The 19576-nt window shown below is 42.6% G+C and overlaps 1 protein-coding gene across 1 annotated transcript in view; it reads right to left on the reverse strand.

Annotated features, from left to right (window-relative positions):
- The window catches only part of LOC124777508 (protein D2-like), a 63943-nt gene extending 63317 nt beyond the window's left edge, over window positions 1-626 (reverse strand). The window contains exon 1 of the mRNA XM_047252958.1: window positions 399-626. Within this exon, the coding sequence (XP_047108914.1) occupies window positions 399-626 (228 nt within the window). The remainder of the gene's footprint in view (window positions 1-398) is intronic.
- Window positions 627-19576: the final 18950 nt, after the last annotated feature.

A 19576-nucleotide genomic window follows, 5' to 3' on the forward strand; every position in this document is an offset into this window, starting at 1 on the left:
GGAAATTGGAGGAACAAATATACACTGACAAATATGCCGGAGATCAATGACAGAGAATAATACAGGAAAAGATTAGATTGTCACCAGTGGGGCCGCCAGGAGAAACGGAAACTGAAGATCTCGGAAGAAGAGCGGGAGAGAAGAAGAGAAAGAATGAAGAGGTTCTGGGAGAAGAAGAGAAAATGCAGTCCACGAAGGGGCTACCCGAGGTCCTACAGAGGCCGTAACACAAGAAGGAGAAGAAGAAGTATCTTTTGGTGTCGATTTTTTTCCGTCAGTTAATATGCAAAGCTAAGTTTCGTTGCCGACTGTTAGGTCCTGCCCCACAACTTCTGTTCATCTATTGTACTTCAGACCCAGTTCTGTCCCTAGACGCATGCTTGCCATACCGTGATTACCTGGAGCGCCGCTGGGAAGGAAACGACGGGCGCTGCCTCAAACTGCTCCTTGTCCACCTGCTGGTCGCAGCGCACCCACGTGCCGTTGGCGTTGGTGACGGTGAGGCGGGCAGCCGGCGCGTCGCACACGTTGCTCATGCGGCCCTCCCGCGCAGAACACGGGGAGCCCGAGGCCCGCTGGCTGGCTCCGCCCACCAGAAGCAGCAGCAGCGTCCAGCGCCAGAGCATGGTCCGTGCAGTCTCGTGGGAACTCGCGCGCCAGCCGGCACTAATACCCGCGCCGTGGGAAGTGCCGGAAGCTGAGCTCACGTGCTCTGCTAATGACGCGCGATCGGCGAACGGCGGCTTTCATTCCGGGGCACACTTCCTCGCTCTCCGGTTCCGCACTCCAATTGCCGTGAGAAACGTGTACGTTCCACGTCTCATTATTTGCTAATTTGCTAAACCATTGGCCGTGAGTAGTTCGTTGCGTATTCGAAGCAACATATCACTGTTTGGCGCCGAAGAATGCACCGTGTCTAATGTTGACCAAGTAGAGTAACAACTGTTCTCACTACTGCGTAGTAAGTAGTCTATTGTTGGTTTAAAATTACCGATTGTAAATTCATTTCGAATCAGGGCAGACGGCAGTACCTAAACAAAGAGAATCATAATCATAAAATTTACCAGAAAACTGCGAGTACGATGTTGTATCACCTGCATGGTTTACTAGAGACACACAAACATTTGTGCCGGGCAGTGACACTAACAGGGATTTTTTGCACACGCCTTAACCACTTCTGTTTTCTGTGGAAACGTCCGGACTATCCAAATTTCCAAATGTCATACTGTCTACGTCCCACAGTGCTCACACACAGTTCGTGTGAATCCCACATAGGGATTTTCCTTGCTTTGATGAAACAGAAATTTTCTGGTGTCCATATTACGCCATGTGTTGTTGTTGTGGTCTTCAGTCCAGTGACTGGTTTGATGCAGCTCTCCATGATACTTCATCCTGTGCAAGCTTCTTCATATCCCAGTACCTACTGCAACCTACATCCTTCTGAATCTGCTTGGTGTATTCATCTCTTGGTCTCCCTCTACGATTGTTACCCTCCACACTGCCCTCCAGTACTAAATTGGTGAGCCCTTGTGCCTCAGAACATGTCCTGCCAACCGATCCCTTCTTATAGTCAAGTTGTGCCACAAATTTCTCTTCTCCCCAATTCTATTCAATGCCTCCTCATTAGTTGTGTGATCTACCCATCTAATCTTCAGCATTCTTCTGTAGCACCACATTTCGAAAGCTTCTATTCTCTTCTTGTCTAAACTATGCCGGCCGCTGGTGGCCGAGCGGTTCTAGGCGCTTCAGTCTGGAACCGCGCGACCGCTACGGTCGCAGGTTGCAATCCTGCCTCGGGCATGGATGTGTGTGATGTCCTTAGGTTAGTTAGGTTTAAGTAGCTCTAAGTTCTAGGGGACTGATGACCTGAGATGTTAAGTCCCATAGTGCTCAGAGCTTTGTCTAAACTATTTATCGTCCTTGTTTCACTTCCATACAGGGCCACACTCCATACAAATACTTTCAGAAACTACATCCTGACACTTAAATCTATAATCGCTGTTAACAAATTCCTCTTTTTCAGAAACGCTTTCCTTGCCTTTGCTAGTCTACATTTTATATCCTCTCTATTTCGACCATCAGTTATTTTGCTCCAGAAATAGCAAAACTCATCTACTAAGGATGTAGAGGCCCATCTCACTAGGGGTAAGATAGATACCGCCTACAGGAAAATTAAAGAGACCTTTGGAGATAAGAGAATGACTTGTATGAATATCAAGAGTTCAGATGGAAACCCAGTTCTAAGCAAAGAAGGGAAAGCAGAAAGGTGGAAGGAGTATATAGAGGGTCTATACAAGGGCGATGTACTTGAGGACAATATTATGGAAATGGAAAAGGATGTAGATGAAGATGAAATTGGAGATACGATACTGCGTGAAGAGTTTGATAGAGCACTGAAAGACCTGAGTCGAAACAAGGCCCCCGGAGTAGACAATATTCCATTGGAACTACTGACGGCCGTGGGAGAGCCAGTCCTGACAAAACTCTACCATCTGGTGAGCAAGATGTATGAAACAGGCGAAATACCCTCAGACTTCAAGAAGAATATAATAATTCCAATCCCAAAGAAAGCAGGTGTTGACAGATGTGAAAATTACCGAACTATCAGCTTAATAAGTCACAGCTGCAAAATACTAACACGAATTCTTTACAGACGAATGGAAAAACAAGTAGAAGCCAACCTCGGGGAAGATCAGTTTGGGCTCCGTAGAAACACTGGAACACGTGAGGCAATACTGACCTTACGACTTATCTTAGAAGAAAGATTAAGGAAAGGCAAACCTACGTTTCTAGCATTTGTAGACTTAGAGAAAGCTTTTGACAGTGTTGACTGGAATACTCTCTTTCAAATTCTAAAGGTGGCAGGGGTAAAATACAGGGAGCGAAAGGCTATTTACAATTTGTACAGAAACCAGATGGCAGTTATAAGAGTCGAGGGACATGAAAGGGAAGCAGTGGTTGGGAAGGGAGTAAGACAGGGTTGTAGCCTGTCCCCGATGTTGTTCAATCTGTATATTGAGCAAGCAGTAAAGGAAACAAAAGAAAAATTCGGAGTAGGTATTAAAATTCATGGAGAAGAAATAAAAACTTTGAGGTTCGCCGATGACATTGTAATTCTGTCAGAGACAGCAAAGGACTTGGAAGAGCAGTTGAATGGAATGGACAGTGTCTTGAAAGGAGGATATAAGATGAACATCAACAAAAGCAAAACAAGGGTAATGGAATGTAGTCTAATTAAGTCGGGTGATGCTGAGGGAATTAGATTAGGAAATGAGGCACTTAAAGTAGTAAAGGAGTTTTGCTATTTGGGGAGCAAAATAACTGATGATGGTCGAAGTAGAGAGGATATAAAATGTAGGCTGGCAATGGCAAGGAAAGCGTTTCTGAAGAAGAGAAATTTGTTAACATCCAGTATAGATTTAAGTGTCAGGAAGTCATTTCTGAAAGTGTTCGTATGGAGTGTAGCCATGTATGGAAGTGAAACATGGACGATAAATAGTTTGGACAAGAAGAGAATAGAAGCTTTCGAAATGTGGTGCTACAGAAGAATGCTGAAGATTAGATGGGTAGATCACATAACTAATGAGGAAGTATTGAATAGGATTGGGGAGAAGAGAAGTTTGTGGCACAACTTGAGCAGAAGAAGGGATCGGTTGGTAGGACATGTTCTGAGGCATCAAGGGATCACCAATTTAGTATTGGAGGGCAGCGTGGAGGGTAAAAATCGTAGGGGGAGACCAAGAGATGAATACACTAAGCAGATTCAGAAGGATGTAGGTTGCAGTAGGTATTGGGAGATGAAAAAGCTTGCACAGGATAGAGTAGCATGGAGAGCTGCATCAAGCCAGTCTCAGGACTGAGGACCACAACAACAACAACATCTACTACTTTAAGTGTCCATTTCCTAATCTAATTCCCTCAGCATCACCCGACTTAATTCGACTACATTCCATTATCCTCGTTTTGCTTTTGTTGATGTTCATGTTATATCCTCCTTTCAAGACACTGTCCATTCCGTTCAGCTGCTCTTCCAAGTCCTTTGCTGTCTCTGACATAATTACAATGTCATCGGCGAACCTCAAAGTTTTTATTTCTTCTCCTTGCATTTTAATACCTACTCCAAATTTTTCTTTTGTTTCCTTTACACCATACAGCTGATATAATATCGTCTTGGCAGTCTAAGCATATATTTCATCATTTAATACGACTGTAGATTGTCATTAGTGTCTGTTCTTCAGACATGCGTGCGTTTATATTGTACTAACTGTATTTAACGCCAAAGTAAGGAGAAGCGACGAGAAAAACATTGCCTCTGGCTATGCAGAAATAACACGAACGGTTCAGAAGCAGTGTGGTACGTAGACACTACGTCGTATGGAAGTTGTAATCGGTCTGGGAGGCATGCACGGATAGACATAGTGGGTAAGCCAACCGCTGACGATAAGCGGGAAATCTGGATTCGAATCGCGGTCGGCCAGAATTCACATGTGTCTTTAGTAAATCATACAGCTGACGTAATGTCGTATTCGCAATTTGTGAGTATATTTCATAACTTACATATGCGTCGAACTACACAGACACTGTCAAATACAGACACTGCACTAACTGTAGAATGATAATCAAGTGCCAGATTCTGGTCATAGTATAACATGTCATACCCAGCATCGCCGTGAAGTCGTCCTCCTACTTGTCGAGAAAGCAGTAGTCAGCATCCAGCTGACAGGGGACCGCTGTCCATCCTAGAGCTGAAAGGCTGGTCGTACCTTCATCTGTCTACAGTACCAGACCCTACTTTTTACTGGGTCTTCAGTGTTCGTAAATGTTTGATGTGTCCCGCCACGCCTTCTTCTCCTCTACCAACCTTTCAATCGCGGAGTAGCCCTCACACCCAATATCGTCAAATTATTATGGTGGATATATTCCCGTCTGTCTCCCCTCTAAAGCTACCTTTAGTACCATGTCCTATCATCGTCTATCTTCTTTCTCGTTGCTTTCCATATATTCCTTTCTTCGCCGATTCTGCAGAGAACCTCCTCATTTCTTATCGGTACACTCAACATCCTTCTCTAGCACCACATCTCAAACGAATCGATTCTCTTCTTTTCCGGTTTTCTCAATGTCCATGATTCATTTGCATAAAAATTGTGCTGCAAATTTACCTTTTCGAAATTTTCCCCGAAAAGTAAAGGCAGGCGTTTAATATTAAGAGACTTATTTTCGCCATAAATGCCCTATTGTCCTGTACTATTCTGCTTTTTATTTCTTGATTGCTCCGTCTGCGGTATGCTGTTTTTCTTCCAAGGCAGTATGCTTCATGGTCCCCACTTTTGATGCTAAATCTGTCGCTAAACTTATTTCTACTCCTTCTCATTCCTTCCGCCTTTTTCCTCTATCCGTATTCTATTCTCACTTGGCTACTCGTTCGTTCAACCGTTCATGCAAGTCTTCCTCACCTTTTATTGAAGACAGCAAAGTCACCGGGGAGTCTTATTATTGCCATTTATTGACATTCTTTCGCCCTGAATTTTATTTCTGCCATTTAACTGCCGGAGCGAAAGGCTGCGTACCTACCTTTAACCGTTTTTTATTCTAGTTCTTGGTTTTCTGCCTTCCATTTTGATCACTCCATGTTAGTTCATGTAAAAAATGTATATTATCCACTGACCCCTGTAGAGCTCACCTATTACTCCGACAATTTAGAACATACAGCACGTACTGGAAATTTCCAAAAAAATGTCACTTCTGGAAGCAGCACTTGCCAGAGGAGTGCTTTTGGTAAGAGAAGGCCATGACCAATGAGAATTTCTCCACTCTGCTACTGAGGCTACTTGGCTGAAAGATCGGACCGAACTAAAATTCTCGGGAGACGGCGTTAGTTGAGAGACTGAGGAGCAAACTGGCAGCCCTCCTCAATGTAGAAGGCAAGACGTGAACCCTCTGGATCTGGAGGTGCCTTTTAAAAATATTTTGCAACTGTACGGTTACAAAAGATTACAGTTGGACAGCTACATATAACATGGCCACTGGTAGTCGTATCAACATCGCAAAATAAGTGGCGATGAAAATCGGGGTCGGACTGCCTGAGGACAGCGTCACCCCCTTACAGCTCAGAGATTCTTTGAAATGCCTCGGCATTGATTTCACAGACGATATACGACGAACCGCTGCTCACAATTTTCGACGACGTTTACGAAATGTTCGAACTGGGATAGCCAACAACCGCCTGCAAGCACGGGACATCGTCCAACGGACCCAGTATGTCAACACACATTTAGCGTCACTTATTCCGCACATCGCCCAGATTTTGCCTATACCGGTGATGTTAACTCGCCCTATACTGGCGGATTTTGAATCCTTCGTGAGTTCAGGAATGCTTTTCAAGAACGGATACGAGACTCTCACCCTTCCCCCGGATCGGGGAGGCCTTGGCCTTTATCACGTTCATGACGAAGCGGTCGCCCTATTTGTGAGCACATTAGTCAAACTATAGCACCACCGTCCGGACAGTATGACGAGTTTATTATTAGAAGGACTAACGCCGCCCTTCTTATCGCTACCTGCGCCGATACGCCACGTCACTTCGTCAATCTTCTGCATCGGTGTCTTTCACCTCGAACTCAGTTACGTTCGACTTGCCTTACCAGCGACTCGACTCGCGACAGAAAGGACGATTTATGGTGTCCTGCAGCATGGACGACCCGATAACATAGTGGAAAGGAAGCACCCGAACGTCAACTGGCGAGTAGTGTGGAGGACGATTCACCACGCAACACTGGACACTGACGTCACGGCGATGTGATATATCACTGTCAACGGTAAGCAAGTGACCAGATCAAGGCTACATGCGATCCACATGGTAGACTCACCCACGTGCACGAACTGTGGAGTTCAAGACAACGATGAACACCGTCTTAGCTGTGGCGAGTCTACGGCAGTGTGGCACTTAATGAAGAAAAATGTCAGCGTACTTCCTTCGAGTGACACCGAATCATATCGAACCCAAGTTGTATTACGCACGAAAACTAATGACGTGGCTTCGTGGACATGCAGTGCATTGTTTCAAGACGGCACTAAGGACACTTTAGACTTTTGGAACTATTTGCAGGAACGACACTGCAAGATCCTCCGTAACCTGAAGTATTGACAATATTTTTCCAGTTTTTTGTGGAGTGCGTTCCACGACCCTCCACGCAGCTGGATCATCACGGGTAAGAGAAGCTACAATTACAAGACAATGATAGAACACTACACGGTACAACGTGGGATCTACGTTGGTCATTGCGAGAAGTCATACCTGGATGATACAGCAGATAGGGAATTTGATCGTGACCCTCACAATGTGTAGCAGTATTTGCCCCCTTTCCTCTTTTTGCCCCCAATGCGAAAGGTTCTTCGCAGTACCAGTTAATGCTGGTACGGATTCCACCCTTAGGTTTTATTTAATGGCTTCCTTAGCCTCACACTTTTCTCCCTTTCTTTTTGTCCTTTACTGCAACTATAAGCATGTTTTCAGTTACGTGCGTCCCCATTTTGATTATTAGTTTCAGTTACTTACTGCTCAAAAAAAATTATTTTAAAAGAAAAAACATTCAAAACAATAAAACCATTGCATCCACTGTGCCACATCACCAGAAATGGGAGGGAGGAGACATTGTGGCTACCAAAAAAAAGACGGTAGAGCACTTGCCTGCGAAAGGGAAAGATCCCGAGTTCGAGTCTCTGTACGGCACTCAGTTTTAATCCGCCTGGATGTTTCATATTAGCGAACGCCCTGCTGCAGAGGGGAGATCTCTTTCTGATTATTATTATTATTATTGATATTAATACGTGCAATGCACTATGCACAGCCGACGAACCACTGTGTCACCGCCTGTCAAAGGCTTCTATGGTCCTCAGCACGGAAGGGCATATGGTTAGGGCATCGTTCATGTTGTCGGCTTCTTCACACCGGAGCGGACTTCACCATCTAGCAACTAGTAAATTACCCAGACTGAGTGTGCATTCATTCTAGTCGCTCTAACCGGTAAAATCGTTGTGAGGACCAAGAATCGAGTGTGGGTCAAAAATGAAGAATTCTAGAGTGATTAACGGTGAAGAAAATGTTCAAATGTGTGTGAATTCCTAATGGACCAAACTGCTCAGGTCATCGGTCCGTAGACTTACATACTACTGAAACTAACTTATGTTAAGAATAACACAGACACTCATGCCCGCGGGAGGACTCGAACCTCCGGCGGGAACGGTGATGATTTAAATGACACGAAACTAGTTAATTTTTATTAATTACATGGAACAAATAGAAAGTATCATTTAATCTTAACTATGGATTATGTGTTACAAAGGTTTTCATTCATTTTGTAATTTCCATTCATTTTGTAATTTCCATTCATTTGTAATTTCCATTCATTTTGTAATTTCCATTCATTTTGTAATTTCCATTCATTTTGTAATTTCCATTCATTTTTCTTATTATTTTAATGGTAAGAATGAAAAAATAACTTATAATAATATTATTCAACGCTCAGGTCATGTCTGTTTAATACCTCATTTCGGATAGTATTGTATGTGACAGTCATCGTAATTTATTCTTGTGATTAGTTCTAAACCGATTTTCTTTTCAGATGGATGTGAACTGTGACACCGATTTTAGCAGGATACTGTAGTCATCTGGAAGAGATATGAAGGGAAGTGGACTGCTGCTATTTCGGCAGACTACTGCAGGACTTTCACTAGGTATGCTTCAGATGTAACTTATAAACAACGAGCAAAGCGGAAACTAGCTTCAGAATGTCAGGTTACATCAATGATGATGGTAAAATTGTTGATACACTGCCCACTCACGTTAAAGCCACCATCTGTCAAAAGCCTCAAAAGCTACCTTTTGCAGCATGTGTAGCGCCGCATCTGTTACACGACTGCAGATTTTTGCAGTAAGTTTGTTACGTTATGGCAAGCTGTTTTGGGAGCCTGCAGTATGGTAGCATTCGGTGGCGGCCGACTTATGGTCTGCCGTATGCTAAAGCGGACCATGAGAATGCTCACTGTGGCGCGTACTAAAACCACTTATTCACCTCACCTAAGAAACCAAATAACTACGTTAAATATTAGCTGTTTTATTCCAAATTTGGTACATGACCTTTTGTTATTCAGACGGGCTTTGTGTCGAAATTTGATACCGCTACCTATAATAGTTTCAGAGATATAAACACCTATTAAAGTACTTAACCAACACTTAAGAAAATAAATTCAGATAGCAATAATAACAGTTTCTATTTTTTTGTTATTTTAAAACAGTAATAGCACTCTTAGTGTGCTGATTTATTTTATAAAGATTTTCAATTCTAAACTTTCGATAATTTTTCATTCGTAATGGAAATAACAGTTTAAAAGTTCGAGTCTCGGTCGGGCACACAGTTTTAATCTGCCAGGAAGTTTCATATATATGTATATATTGTAACTTCCTGGCAGATTAAAACTGTGTGCCCGACCGAGACTCGAACTCGGGACCTTTGCCTTTCGCGGGCAAGTGCTCTACCAAGTGAGCTACCGAAGCACGAGGCACACCCGGTACTCACAGCATTACTTCTGCCAGTACCTCGTCTCCTACCTTCCAAACTTTACAGAAGCTCTCCTGCGAACCTTGCAGAACTAGCACTCCTGAAAGAAAGGATATTGCGGAGACATGGCTTAGCCACAGCCTGGGGGATGTTTCCAGAATGAGATTTTCACTCTGCAGCGGAGTGTGCGCTGATATGAAACTTCCTGGCAGATTAAAACTGTGTACCCGACCGAGACTCGAACTCGGGACCTTTGCCTTTCGCGGGCAAGTGCTCTAGCAGCTGAGCTACCGAAGGACGACGCACGCCCGGTACTCACAGCTTTACTTCTGCCAGTACCTCGTCTCCTACCTTCCAAACTTTACAGAGTGAAAATCTCTTTCTGGAAACATCCCCCAGGCTGTGGCTAAGCCATGTCTCCGCAATATCCTTTCTTTCAGGAGTGCTAGTTCTGCAAGGTTCGCAGGAGAGCTTCTGTAAAGTTTGGAAGGTAGGAGACGAGGTACTGGCAGAAGTAAAGCTGTGAGTACCGGGCGATCGTCGTGCTTCGGTAGCTCAGTTGGTAGAGCACTTGCCCGCGAAAGACAAAGGTCCCGAGGTCGAGTCTCGGTCGGGCACACAGTTTTAATCTGCCAGGAAGTTTCATATCAGCGCACACTCCGCTGCAGAGTGAAAATCTCATTCTGGATTTATATATTGTGTTAGGGTGACAATAAATGTGAGTGAATGTGATTGTGTATGTGTGATATACGTCAAATTTCAATTCTATATTGTATTGCACCTTACGTAACTGTGAATCCTCCTAACTGGCGGATGACATTTGTCTATGAGCGTTTACTTTTGTAATAAGGCAACCAGAAATAGAATTTCAAGATTAGTTTTCTCTTAGTTTTCGTTTCGTTTGTTTCGGTGGAACATTTTGTTAATACTTGCAGCATGAAATGACGTTGATGCATCTGCAAATTTTGATTGGAGTAAAGCAGATTGAGCGCGAATATGATCATGAAAGATTAATCTGATTGGCTGTTCGTTTTGATCAACCAATGAGAGTAAAGGCTTTCCTGCGCAGTGGGTTGAGTTATACGCCCTGATAGCAATTGCATTCAGTCAGTCGTGGACTAGCTGTCAGATGAGGTCATGTTATACGTCTCCAAAAAAAATAATTTGTGAGATGAAGAAATGGCTGTTATATCGCGTTCGGTTTATATCGCTGTTCAAGCAGATGCAGTTACGGACAGTTCTGTGAAGATTGGGAGATTTTGGAGTGTTTGTTGTAGAAAAAACCGCGTGTGCAACTATCAGTCTTTGTAAATAATTCTGAGTGGCGTGTTCGGTATGCATTTGCAGAACATTTTTTACGAGCATCTTCTTTGAAGCATCCACTAAAAGGACCGAGAGTGAAATTCATTTCGTAGCAGAGTAGTGACTGTATTAATCTCGTAATACTTCGGATTGGACTTAGTGCTTTTCCGGCTGTCTAGCGTGTAATATAAGCTGCATTAACTAGTAGTGAATGTGCTATCGACGTAAATGTGGGATTGTTGATACCATAACTAAAAGACAATGAAAACATTAGTATCGACAAGCGGACATTTTCAATGAAGGAATGAAGCATCCATTTTTGCCCGTTAGCACTAGAGATTTACAGGTTTATTTTCTTAGCTGACTTACGCGGACTTCGCAATCGTAAGTATAGACGATGGTTGTCTTGAACGCTGCTTTTAACATGGGATGCATAGTACCATCGAATGCAGAGTAACGGTTGGTGATCGAACGCTTTACTGAGGTAGGTGGACATTATTTTTGCAGCTTGCTTCACACAGTGCTATGGAACATTTGCAAACCCGTCCCACCGCACGTGGACGTGCGGGAAAAACGTCAGTGACGTTCTGGAAGGTACCGACAGGGATGTGGAACCAAGCTGACTCCCATGTCGTGGCCACTTGCACGAGGTTTCTCAATTGAGGATCCATGTCGCAGCCAGCCCTGTCGAGGTGGTCCCACAGATTCTCGATTGGGTTTTGATCTGGGGAGTCAGATCGCCAGAGGAGTGCTGTAAACTCATCCTGGAGCTCATCGAATCACACACGTACAAGGCGAGCAGTGTGACACGTTGCATTGTCCTGCTGGTATATGCTATCGTGTCAAGGAAATACAAACTGCATGTAGGGTCTGGAGATGGTCCCCGAGGACAATGCACACTTGTGTTGGTCCATTGTACCTTCCGTAATGACGATATGACCTAGGCAATGCTACGAAAACAACTTTCGCTCCTTCGGTCTGGACTATTCCGACGATTACTTTCAGACGTTTCACACTGTACACAACAACTGTCATTTGTCATCTGAAAAGGCCATGTGTCGCCCCTCAGTGGCCGTCCAGTTGCAGCCTTCGTCGCCGCTGAGTAGCAGTCAGCATGGGTGCAACAACGAGGCGCCTGCTGCGGAGGCCCTTAAGCAACAATGTTCGCTGACAGGTTCTTGAGGAGTCACTCTTGGTAACCCCTTGATTTATCTGGACAGTCAGTTGCTTAACAATTGCAGGTCTATTGGCCCGTACTGCGAGTTACTACGGACGAGAATTACACATTTGCGAGCTTTGCTGGGTCGAGAAAACCATTTGCGACGTGCTGTAACACCACGCTACCGCGCACGATACTTATTAAAGCCTGTACTATGGTAAGTTGACGGGTTTCACCTTATAAGAAAGGATTTTGGTATATATGTTGACCGCGTGTACCTGAATCGAGGCCAAATCAGACTTCCACCCACTCAGTAACAACAATGATACGTCAAGCAAGTCTGAAGTGCAACTACACGTTAGGACGGACAAGAAACGACACAGCAGATGCTACCAAATTGTTAATAATACGGTCGCCAGCCTAATTAGTCATTAACTGAGTTTCTTCCCAGTACAAGTTGATGTACGTTCCTACAAAACAACACGTAATAGCACTGCATAATATGGTAAATTTTAGAACCAGAAATTTTACTGAACTAATAAATTCACTTTCTGTACTAATATGGACAAGCCAAAAATACACAACAATACACTATAATGTTTACTACGAACTTCGTACTGTCTATTGATCTGATTAAAATCGGGCATAGGTTACCCTAGAAATAGCACTTACGAAACACACATACAGTGTCAATTTCGAAAAAGGTAAAACACTAATAAATTTTGGTTTTATATTGACTTTAACTTTGCTGGTCAAATCAGTTCAGTACACTTCATAATTTAAACGAATAGAAAAGAAAAAAAAGGGGGGGAAGGGAACCCTGAAACTGTTATGATCACTGTACTGAAAATTTTGATTATGGAATCGTTAAGCACTCAAGATTTCCAATATATGAGTTACAACTCTTTTTGTCTTATTTCTTGCTCATTCAACTACCATTAATTTTGTCTCAAATTAATTAAACTTTATTACTAAACCAATTTCAACATTATCTTCCAACTTTGTCAGACCTATATTATTTGCCTATATATTCATTAACAATAAAGTTCTTTAAACGTCATTCTAACATAGATAGGTCTGCAGGTAATTATTATTAACATAAACTTTAAATCTTCATCTCGGGACACTCGGATTGCACAACATGTGGAAAGGACCCTGTCTAGGTTAGTGATTAGGATAATTAAATGATAGGACTGTTCTGGTAAAAGTTAAGTTGTTATTGAACAGTAAGGAACAAACGTAACACTGGTCCACACGAATACAGTACTAATAGTTTCAACCTGTTCGTATCGATGTGGCGGTTGGCGGGCGGCGAGATGGCGAGGCGCAGAGCACACATACAATCACAGCTATGGCTCTTGATGTATCGGCACTTTACTTCTTCATAGCGTCGCAATATTTTTCTATTTAGTGCCTATGGAATTTTTCCATGCCGTATAGTCGTCGGAAACGGCACATCCGAGGCTCAATGCAACTACGTCTTCCAGGAGAGCCTCCTCGGTCCAGAACGTGTTACTCAGACCGATGCCCAACTCCGACTACTGCTGCTGAGCCCGTTATGCCGTGCCGGGCCTGTGTGCATTTTCCCGCGCTCGCCTGCCATCCACCTTTTACCGCTCCCCTACAGACAGGGTATTCACCAAAGGTTTTGCACTCCACATATCCTAATACATTGCCTACGTATGGACCAGGCGCACAATTACAACTTTAACATCTTACAACAGTTTCAACATTTCTTACATTTCCATTTTGTTATAATATTGCTTGCAATTTGACATAAACATTAATATTCACATCGAAAATTGTTTACAGTTCCTTTAACATAACGGCATGAAACAAAAAAGAAATGAAATCAGAACATCGATTATACTAATTTATCGAAAATTAAAAGCAAAAAATTATTATATGTACAATAGTAAAACGTTGTTGTTGTTACAGTGCTACGGTCTCTTTCCCCCTTGGGGTTCCGCAAAATGTGGTTGGACTTATTAACTAAATTGGCTACGTTACGTCTGAGTGGTTCTAACCACATCCGCTGCACTATCCCCAGTAATTTTAAATTAATGTCAAGTTTATAAAAACAAATGTTAGTAGGCAGGAATATTTTTTAGCGAACACAACACAGTTTTAACTAATTGGAGTTTATTTCAACTTGTTCAGGACAGATTTGACTGAAATACTGTTAAGTGTTCTTGATTTGACCTCAGATGTTTACCGAGTTAGTTCAACAGCGCCACTCAATTATTAATCACAGTCATTAATGTTTCTTTTAAAATAGCTGAAACCCCAAGATGAACAAAGTTCCGAGCGGAGAATATTTCTCGAAAAATAATGATAAACCAAACACAATCCGAAGTCCAACCGCAAGCTGAAATCACTATGTCCCACAGCGGTTGTTCAGAGTTGAAAGTTCGACACGAATTTGCGGTACGAAAATATTCTAAGTTCAACTCGTGCTCGAAATTTTCTACAAGTCTCACAAACACACCATCGAGAATTCTTCAAACTCCAGCAGCACCTGACTGCTGAAAATCACAAGTTCCACGCGACTTCGCGGTCCGAAAATATTCTAAGTCCAATTCGTGCCCGGACTTTTGCCAATCACACGTGCTACCCCTTTCAACTCAACTGAATGACTGCCCCCTACCACAGAAAAAGGCCGCTCTTAAAAGCCTTCGGTTTGAATACTCTGAAGTCAAATCAAGTTAGTTTGCACATAAAATTTACTTTTACACTTAACATCGACACAATAAAATGCATGTAACACTTCTATTCAGACGGAAATTTTCAACTGAATTCAGATTCATCGCCAGAATTTCTGTACGGGTACTTATTCTTACATTATTAAAATTTATGTCTTCTTCATATAGAACGTTTCATCATTTAAAATACTTTCAATGCTTAAATAACTGATATTTTTATTGTATTACCTATTTCCTTATGTCTACGTTTCTGTACTGCCGCTATCTTTATAATTGCTATTTTTTTATTTATCAAAATTCTACATTTTTAATCACGAAAACAGCCTTCTGGCTCCTCATTTGAATTTTTAAAACATGTAAAAACGTTACATAGATATCTTAATACTACTGATTCAGACATTTCATCTGACACCTTGTTCGTAAAATTTTGTCAAAGCGTCTCCAAGATGTCCAATTTACAATCTTATATAGTTATTAAAATATTCAATTTATTATAATTCAAAAACTACCAGGGCGATTGGAGGGGCACTTATAAGAGCACAACCGGCTAATTTTCTGCTTTAAAATGACCCTATAAGCTCCTTTGTGCCACATGGGGATCAGTTTTTATTTATTTCCACATCATAAATTCACTTTCGCTCTATGCTAAAAGCGGCCCGTAGAAAGCCCGCTATGAGCCAGCGTGGCTGGCCGTCGAGTTTCCCCGTCATGTGGCTGGACGCCGAACTGACTGTACTCATTTTGAAGTACCGCCACCTGTCGGTCAGTGCCGAAACTAGGACGATTCTGCTGCTGTCAAGACAGCTGACACACACTCATCTTAGATGCAAACACGCCAGATCCTCGACTGCCACTTTGCTGCGATTTTTACTAGAAACCGCGGTCTTCACATTCGCTCCCCAAAGCCTGTCACCTCACAGTACACATCCCCGCAGCTGTCTTTCATCCCTGTCATCTACGGCCCATGGTACACCACAGCTGCCTTGGTGCCGGTTTGGGATAGCGCCATTTTGCCATGCTTGATAAACTTCAATCACGGTGGCACGTGAACAATTTAAAAACTTAGCCGTTTCGAAAATGCTTCCACCCTTGACCCGAAAGCCAATGATCATGCCTTTTCGGACGTCAGATAAATCGCTCTGTTTCCTCATTATGATAACGACTGCACTGTTCCCCGCGTCCTCCGACACTCTTTATATACCAGCTGCCATCTGTGAGTGGCTATTGCGCGTTGTCGTCGAATTTAGGCGATGATCACGTTAACCTTGAAATACATCAATGAAATACATCAATAGAAAATCAACCAGGCCAAAACATAAATAAAAGTAATAAACTGATGAAAAATATTGATAAGCTAAGAAATACGTAAATAACAATTATAATGTGTTAGAAAAATATTTTGTAAAATTTATTTACGTTCTTTACATATCGATGGTGACAATGAAATATCCACACCAAGCTCTTTTTTGGCGGAAGAGCCCGCGTATTGATACATAGGGAGCGCGGCGAGAAGTACGCAGCATTGTCGACAGAACACTCTTGAGTCAACCTTTGTGCAGTGGAGTTGTGTGTAGAGACAGAGCGGTGTGCCCGTACGCCACCAGCTATATATTATTTGAATAATACTATAATTATATAATTGGTAATTATTCATGAATTATTAAAAATCGACGTCATAAAGACATCAAAGGTATTTAAGCGCTAAACGCATTTCGTAAGTTCGTTGTTACATTTTCAATCTGTTTTATGTAAAGGATCCCCAAACTAAAGTTTTATACATAGATTCATTATAAAGAGTTAAAAACTTATATTCAGTCATTTTCAGAATAGATCAGATTATCTCAGTCGATATCGTGTTATTTTTCACTGAACTCAGTAACCACAAGATTTAACTTTTGTTGAGTTTTCTCAATTTTTTTATTTAATAATGCCATTTAATTTTGCACCAGTAACTTCAAAAATGGTTCAAATGGCTCTGAGCACTATGGGACTCAACATCTGAGGTCACAAGTCCCCTAGAACTTAGAACTACTTAAACCTAACTAACCTAAGGACGTCACACACATCCATGCCCAAGGCAGCATTCGAACCTGCGACCGTAGCACCAGTAACTTCAATCAAAAAAGCAAATGAGTAATAAGTACAATTTTAGCTCACATATTTGCAATCCTAGTAGATGAATACCAACCCAAATAATTATCAACAATAGATCAGAGTGAGTATATTCAGTCATGCAGTCAGATAACGTTATCCAGAGGCGACCCAGTAAAATAAAAGGCAAGGAAAATATATATTTATGTTTTCAGGTTAATTGCATAGACAACCAGTACTAAGGGCCAGGGCGTAAGCTTATGTGTTCACGTCGAAATAATCTTCTTCGGATCAGTCACATTAATATTGTTACCAATAAAGGTACAAGGCGTACAACATTGTGTACCCTAAAGACTATCAGATCAGACACGTTGTCAAAAGCAAGTCCAGACAGGAAAGCTGAAAGGCACAAAAAGTTCAGTTCTCTTTCTTTCTTTCATTAGACAGAAAGTAATTTACATTATTTTACTCTAGACGGGAAAGTTATCGTCCAAACACATTAAGTTCAATCATTATTTCTTTTGTTTATTCGACAGAAAGGTTTCAACGTGTCTGACTGTACAGTGCTAAAAGTAAAGTCGTAAGGTATATATGGCTAGGAGACCCCCCAAGGCAGGTTGAGCTGTTTGTCCTTCACACACACTGGTACCTTTCTTTCGCAGAGTGTGAGGATTGTGTGTTAAATGTATCTGATACATGTAAATGACTGTAATGGGTATGTGTTTGTAGTGTAGTATCATGATTGTCTCGGATGTTGATGAGAGAAGGAGAAGGTGAAACCCAGTGCCCATTCCTCTCAAGTAGCACCAAGGAGGCTGCAGAGTTGGACGTCCCCATCCAATGGCTGGATCACCATCAACAGTGCGACGTGCGCTCATTCCATTGCGGAGAGGATTTGGAGTTTAATCCAGGACATTGGCTCGAAGTCTGGTGATGAGGAATTTTGTGTCACTACCCCTTCTGCCCTTTGCCGGAAAGGCAAAGGGAGACCTGCTAGCAACGCCTAGGGTACCCAGATGGTTGCCCATCCAAGTACCGGGCACGCCCGATATTGTTTAACTTCGGCGAACTGATGGGAAATGGTGTGAACCGCGTGGCTCTTCGGTATGTGTCGAAAGTGTGATTTTACCTGTTTGCCTCTGTAGCGAAACAATAGCTTCCTTTGATCCCCGCCAGGTGGCATATGCCATTTCTTCCGAGCCGACTTATTGAGTAAGCCGACAGTCGTTTATCACCGACAGCTTATACGACCGAAAAGCACGGCACTCGGATGTGGATGACGGCCCTGGAACTTAACCCGCTTTGTTTGGCTACAAAATGCACGGATAAAGTGGAATTATTGAATAAAAGTCATTGGCGCCCGTTGGACTAACTTGATGAGGACAGCATTGTGTAGACTGTATCAATATTGAGAGCTATTTGCTGTACTGTGGGGATTATTATGCGTTTTAGGTTTGAGTTACGTTTATTCTCTACTGGTGGCTAACCAAAACTGCCACAGTTTCCTGTCTGTTCAAGGCGCAGTCATTCTTGTTTAGTGGGATTGACCCCCGTATTTATTTTACCGATATTTGTGGCTTCAAAAAAAATGGCTCTGAGCACTACGGGACTTAACATCTGAGGTCAGCAGTCCCCTAGAACTTAGAACTACTTAAACCTAACTAACCTAAGGACATCACACACATCCATGCCCGAGGCAGGATTCGAACCTGCGACCGCAGCGGTCGCGCAGTTCCAGACTGAAGCGCCTAGAACCGCTCGGCCACGGCGGCCGGCCGATATTTGTGCTGCCTTTAATTTGGTACTAGAGACTAATGTAACTACTATTTGCTGTAGTGGAAGCCTTATGGACGTTGTTATGTAAGTTCTATTTCTATATTCTTTCCGCTATAAGCCAAAGTATTTGTATTTTATCTAATGAGTTCCAGCATTTCCGATTTACATAAGGACTATATGTTATGACTGCCCACTGATCGATTTGACTGGCTTACATGTCTCAACTGTGTTGACTATTGATATAATTTTTCTTTGGAATACGTGGTAACTGAAAATTTTCTGTGTGTTCTAGTAACGGCGGAATTTTTAGTCTGTGTGTTGCTGAAATTATTTTGACAGAAGTTCGAGGTAACGCGAGTCTTTCAGACCTTAACTGAAAATTGTTTATATTTCAAATATTAATGATTCATCGGTATTTTTTTTTCCTTTTGCTTCCATTTGTTCAACTTCACTTCTCAAAAAGAAATTCATAAGAACTTTCCGCCGGCCGGAGTAGCCGAGCGGTTCTAGGCGCTACAGTCTGGAACCGCGCGACCGCTACGGTCGCAGGTTCGAATCCTGCCTCGGGCATGGATGTGTGTGATGTCCTTAGGTTAGTTAGGTTTAAATAGTTCTAAGTTCAAATGGCTCTGAGCACTATGGGACTTAACATCTGTGGTCATCAGTCCCCTAGAACTTAGAACTACTTAAACCTAACTAACCTAAGGACATCACACACATCCATGCCCGAGGCAGGATTCGAACCTGCGACCGTAGCAGTCGCGCGGTTCCGGACTGCGCGCCTAGAGTTCTAAGTTCTAGGGGACTGATGACCTCAGCAGTTAAGTCCCATAGTGCTCAGAGCCATTTGAACCAAGAACTTTGCAGAAAATTCTTAATAAATTATCTTTTCTGGATCGAGTGTTACATTTTTTAGGGCGTGGCACTATGCCACTCCCAGAAGAAGTCGTCAAAAATATTAAAACGTGTACCCCTTGCGAACTCGATGT

This window comes from Schistocerca piceifrons, chromosome 1 (assembly GCF_021461385.2).
Source record: "Schistocerca piceifrons isolate TAMUIC-IGC-003096 chromosome 1, iqSchPice1.1, whole genome shotgun sequence".
Classification (NCBI taxonomy): domain Eukaryota; kingdom Metazoa; phylum Arthropoda; class Insecta; order Orthoptera; family Acrididae; genus Schistocerca; species Schistocerca piceifrons.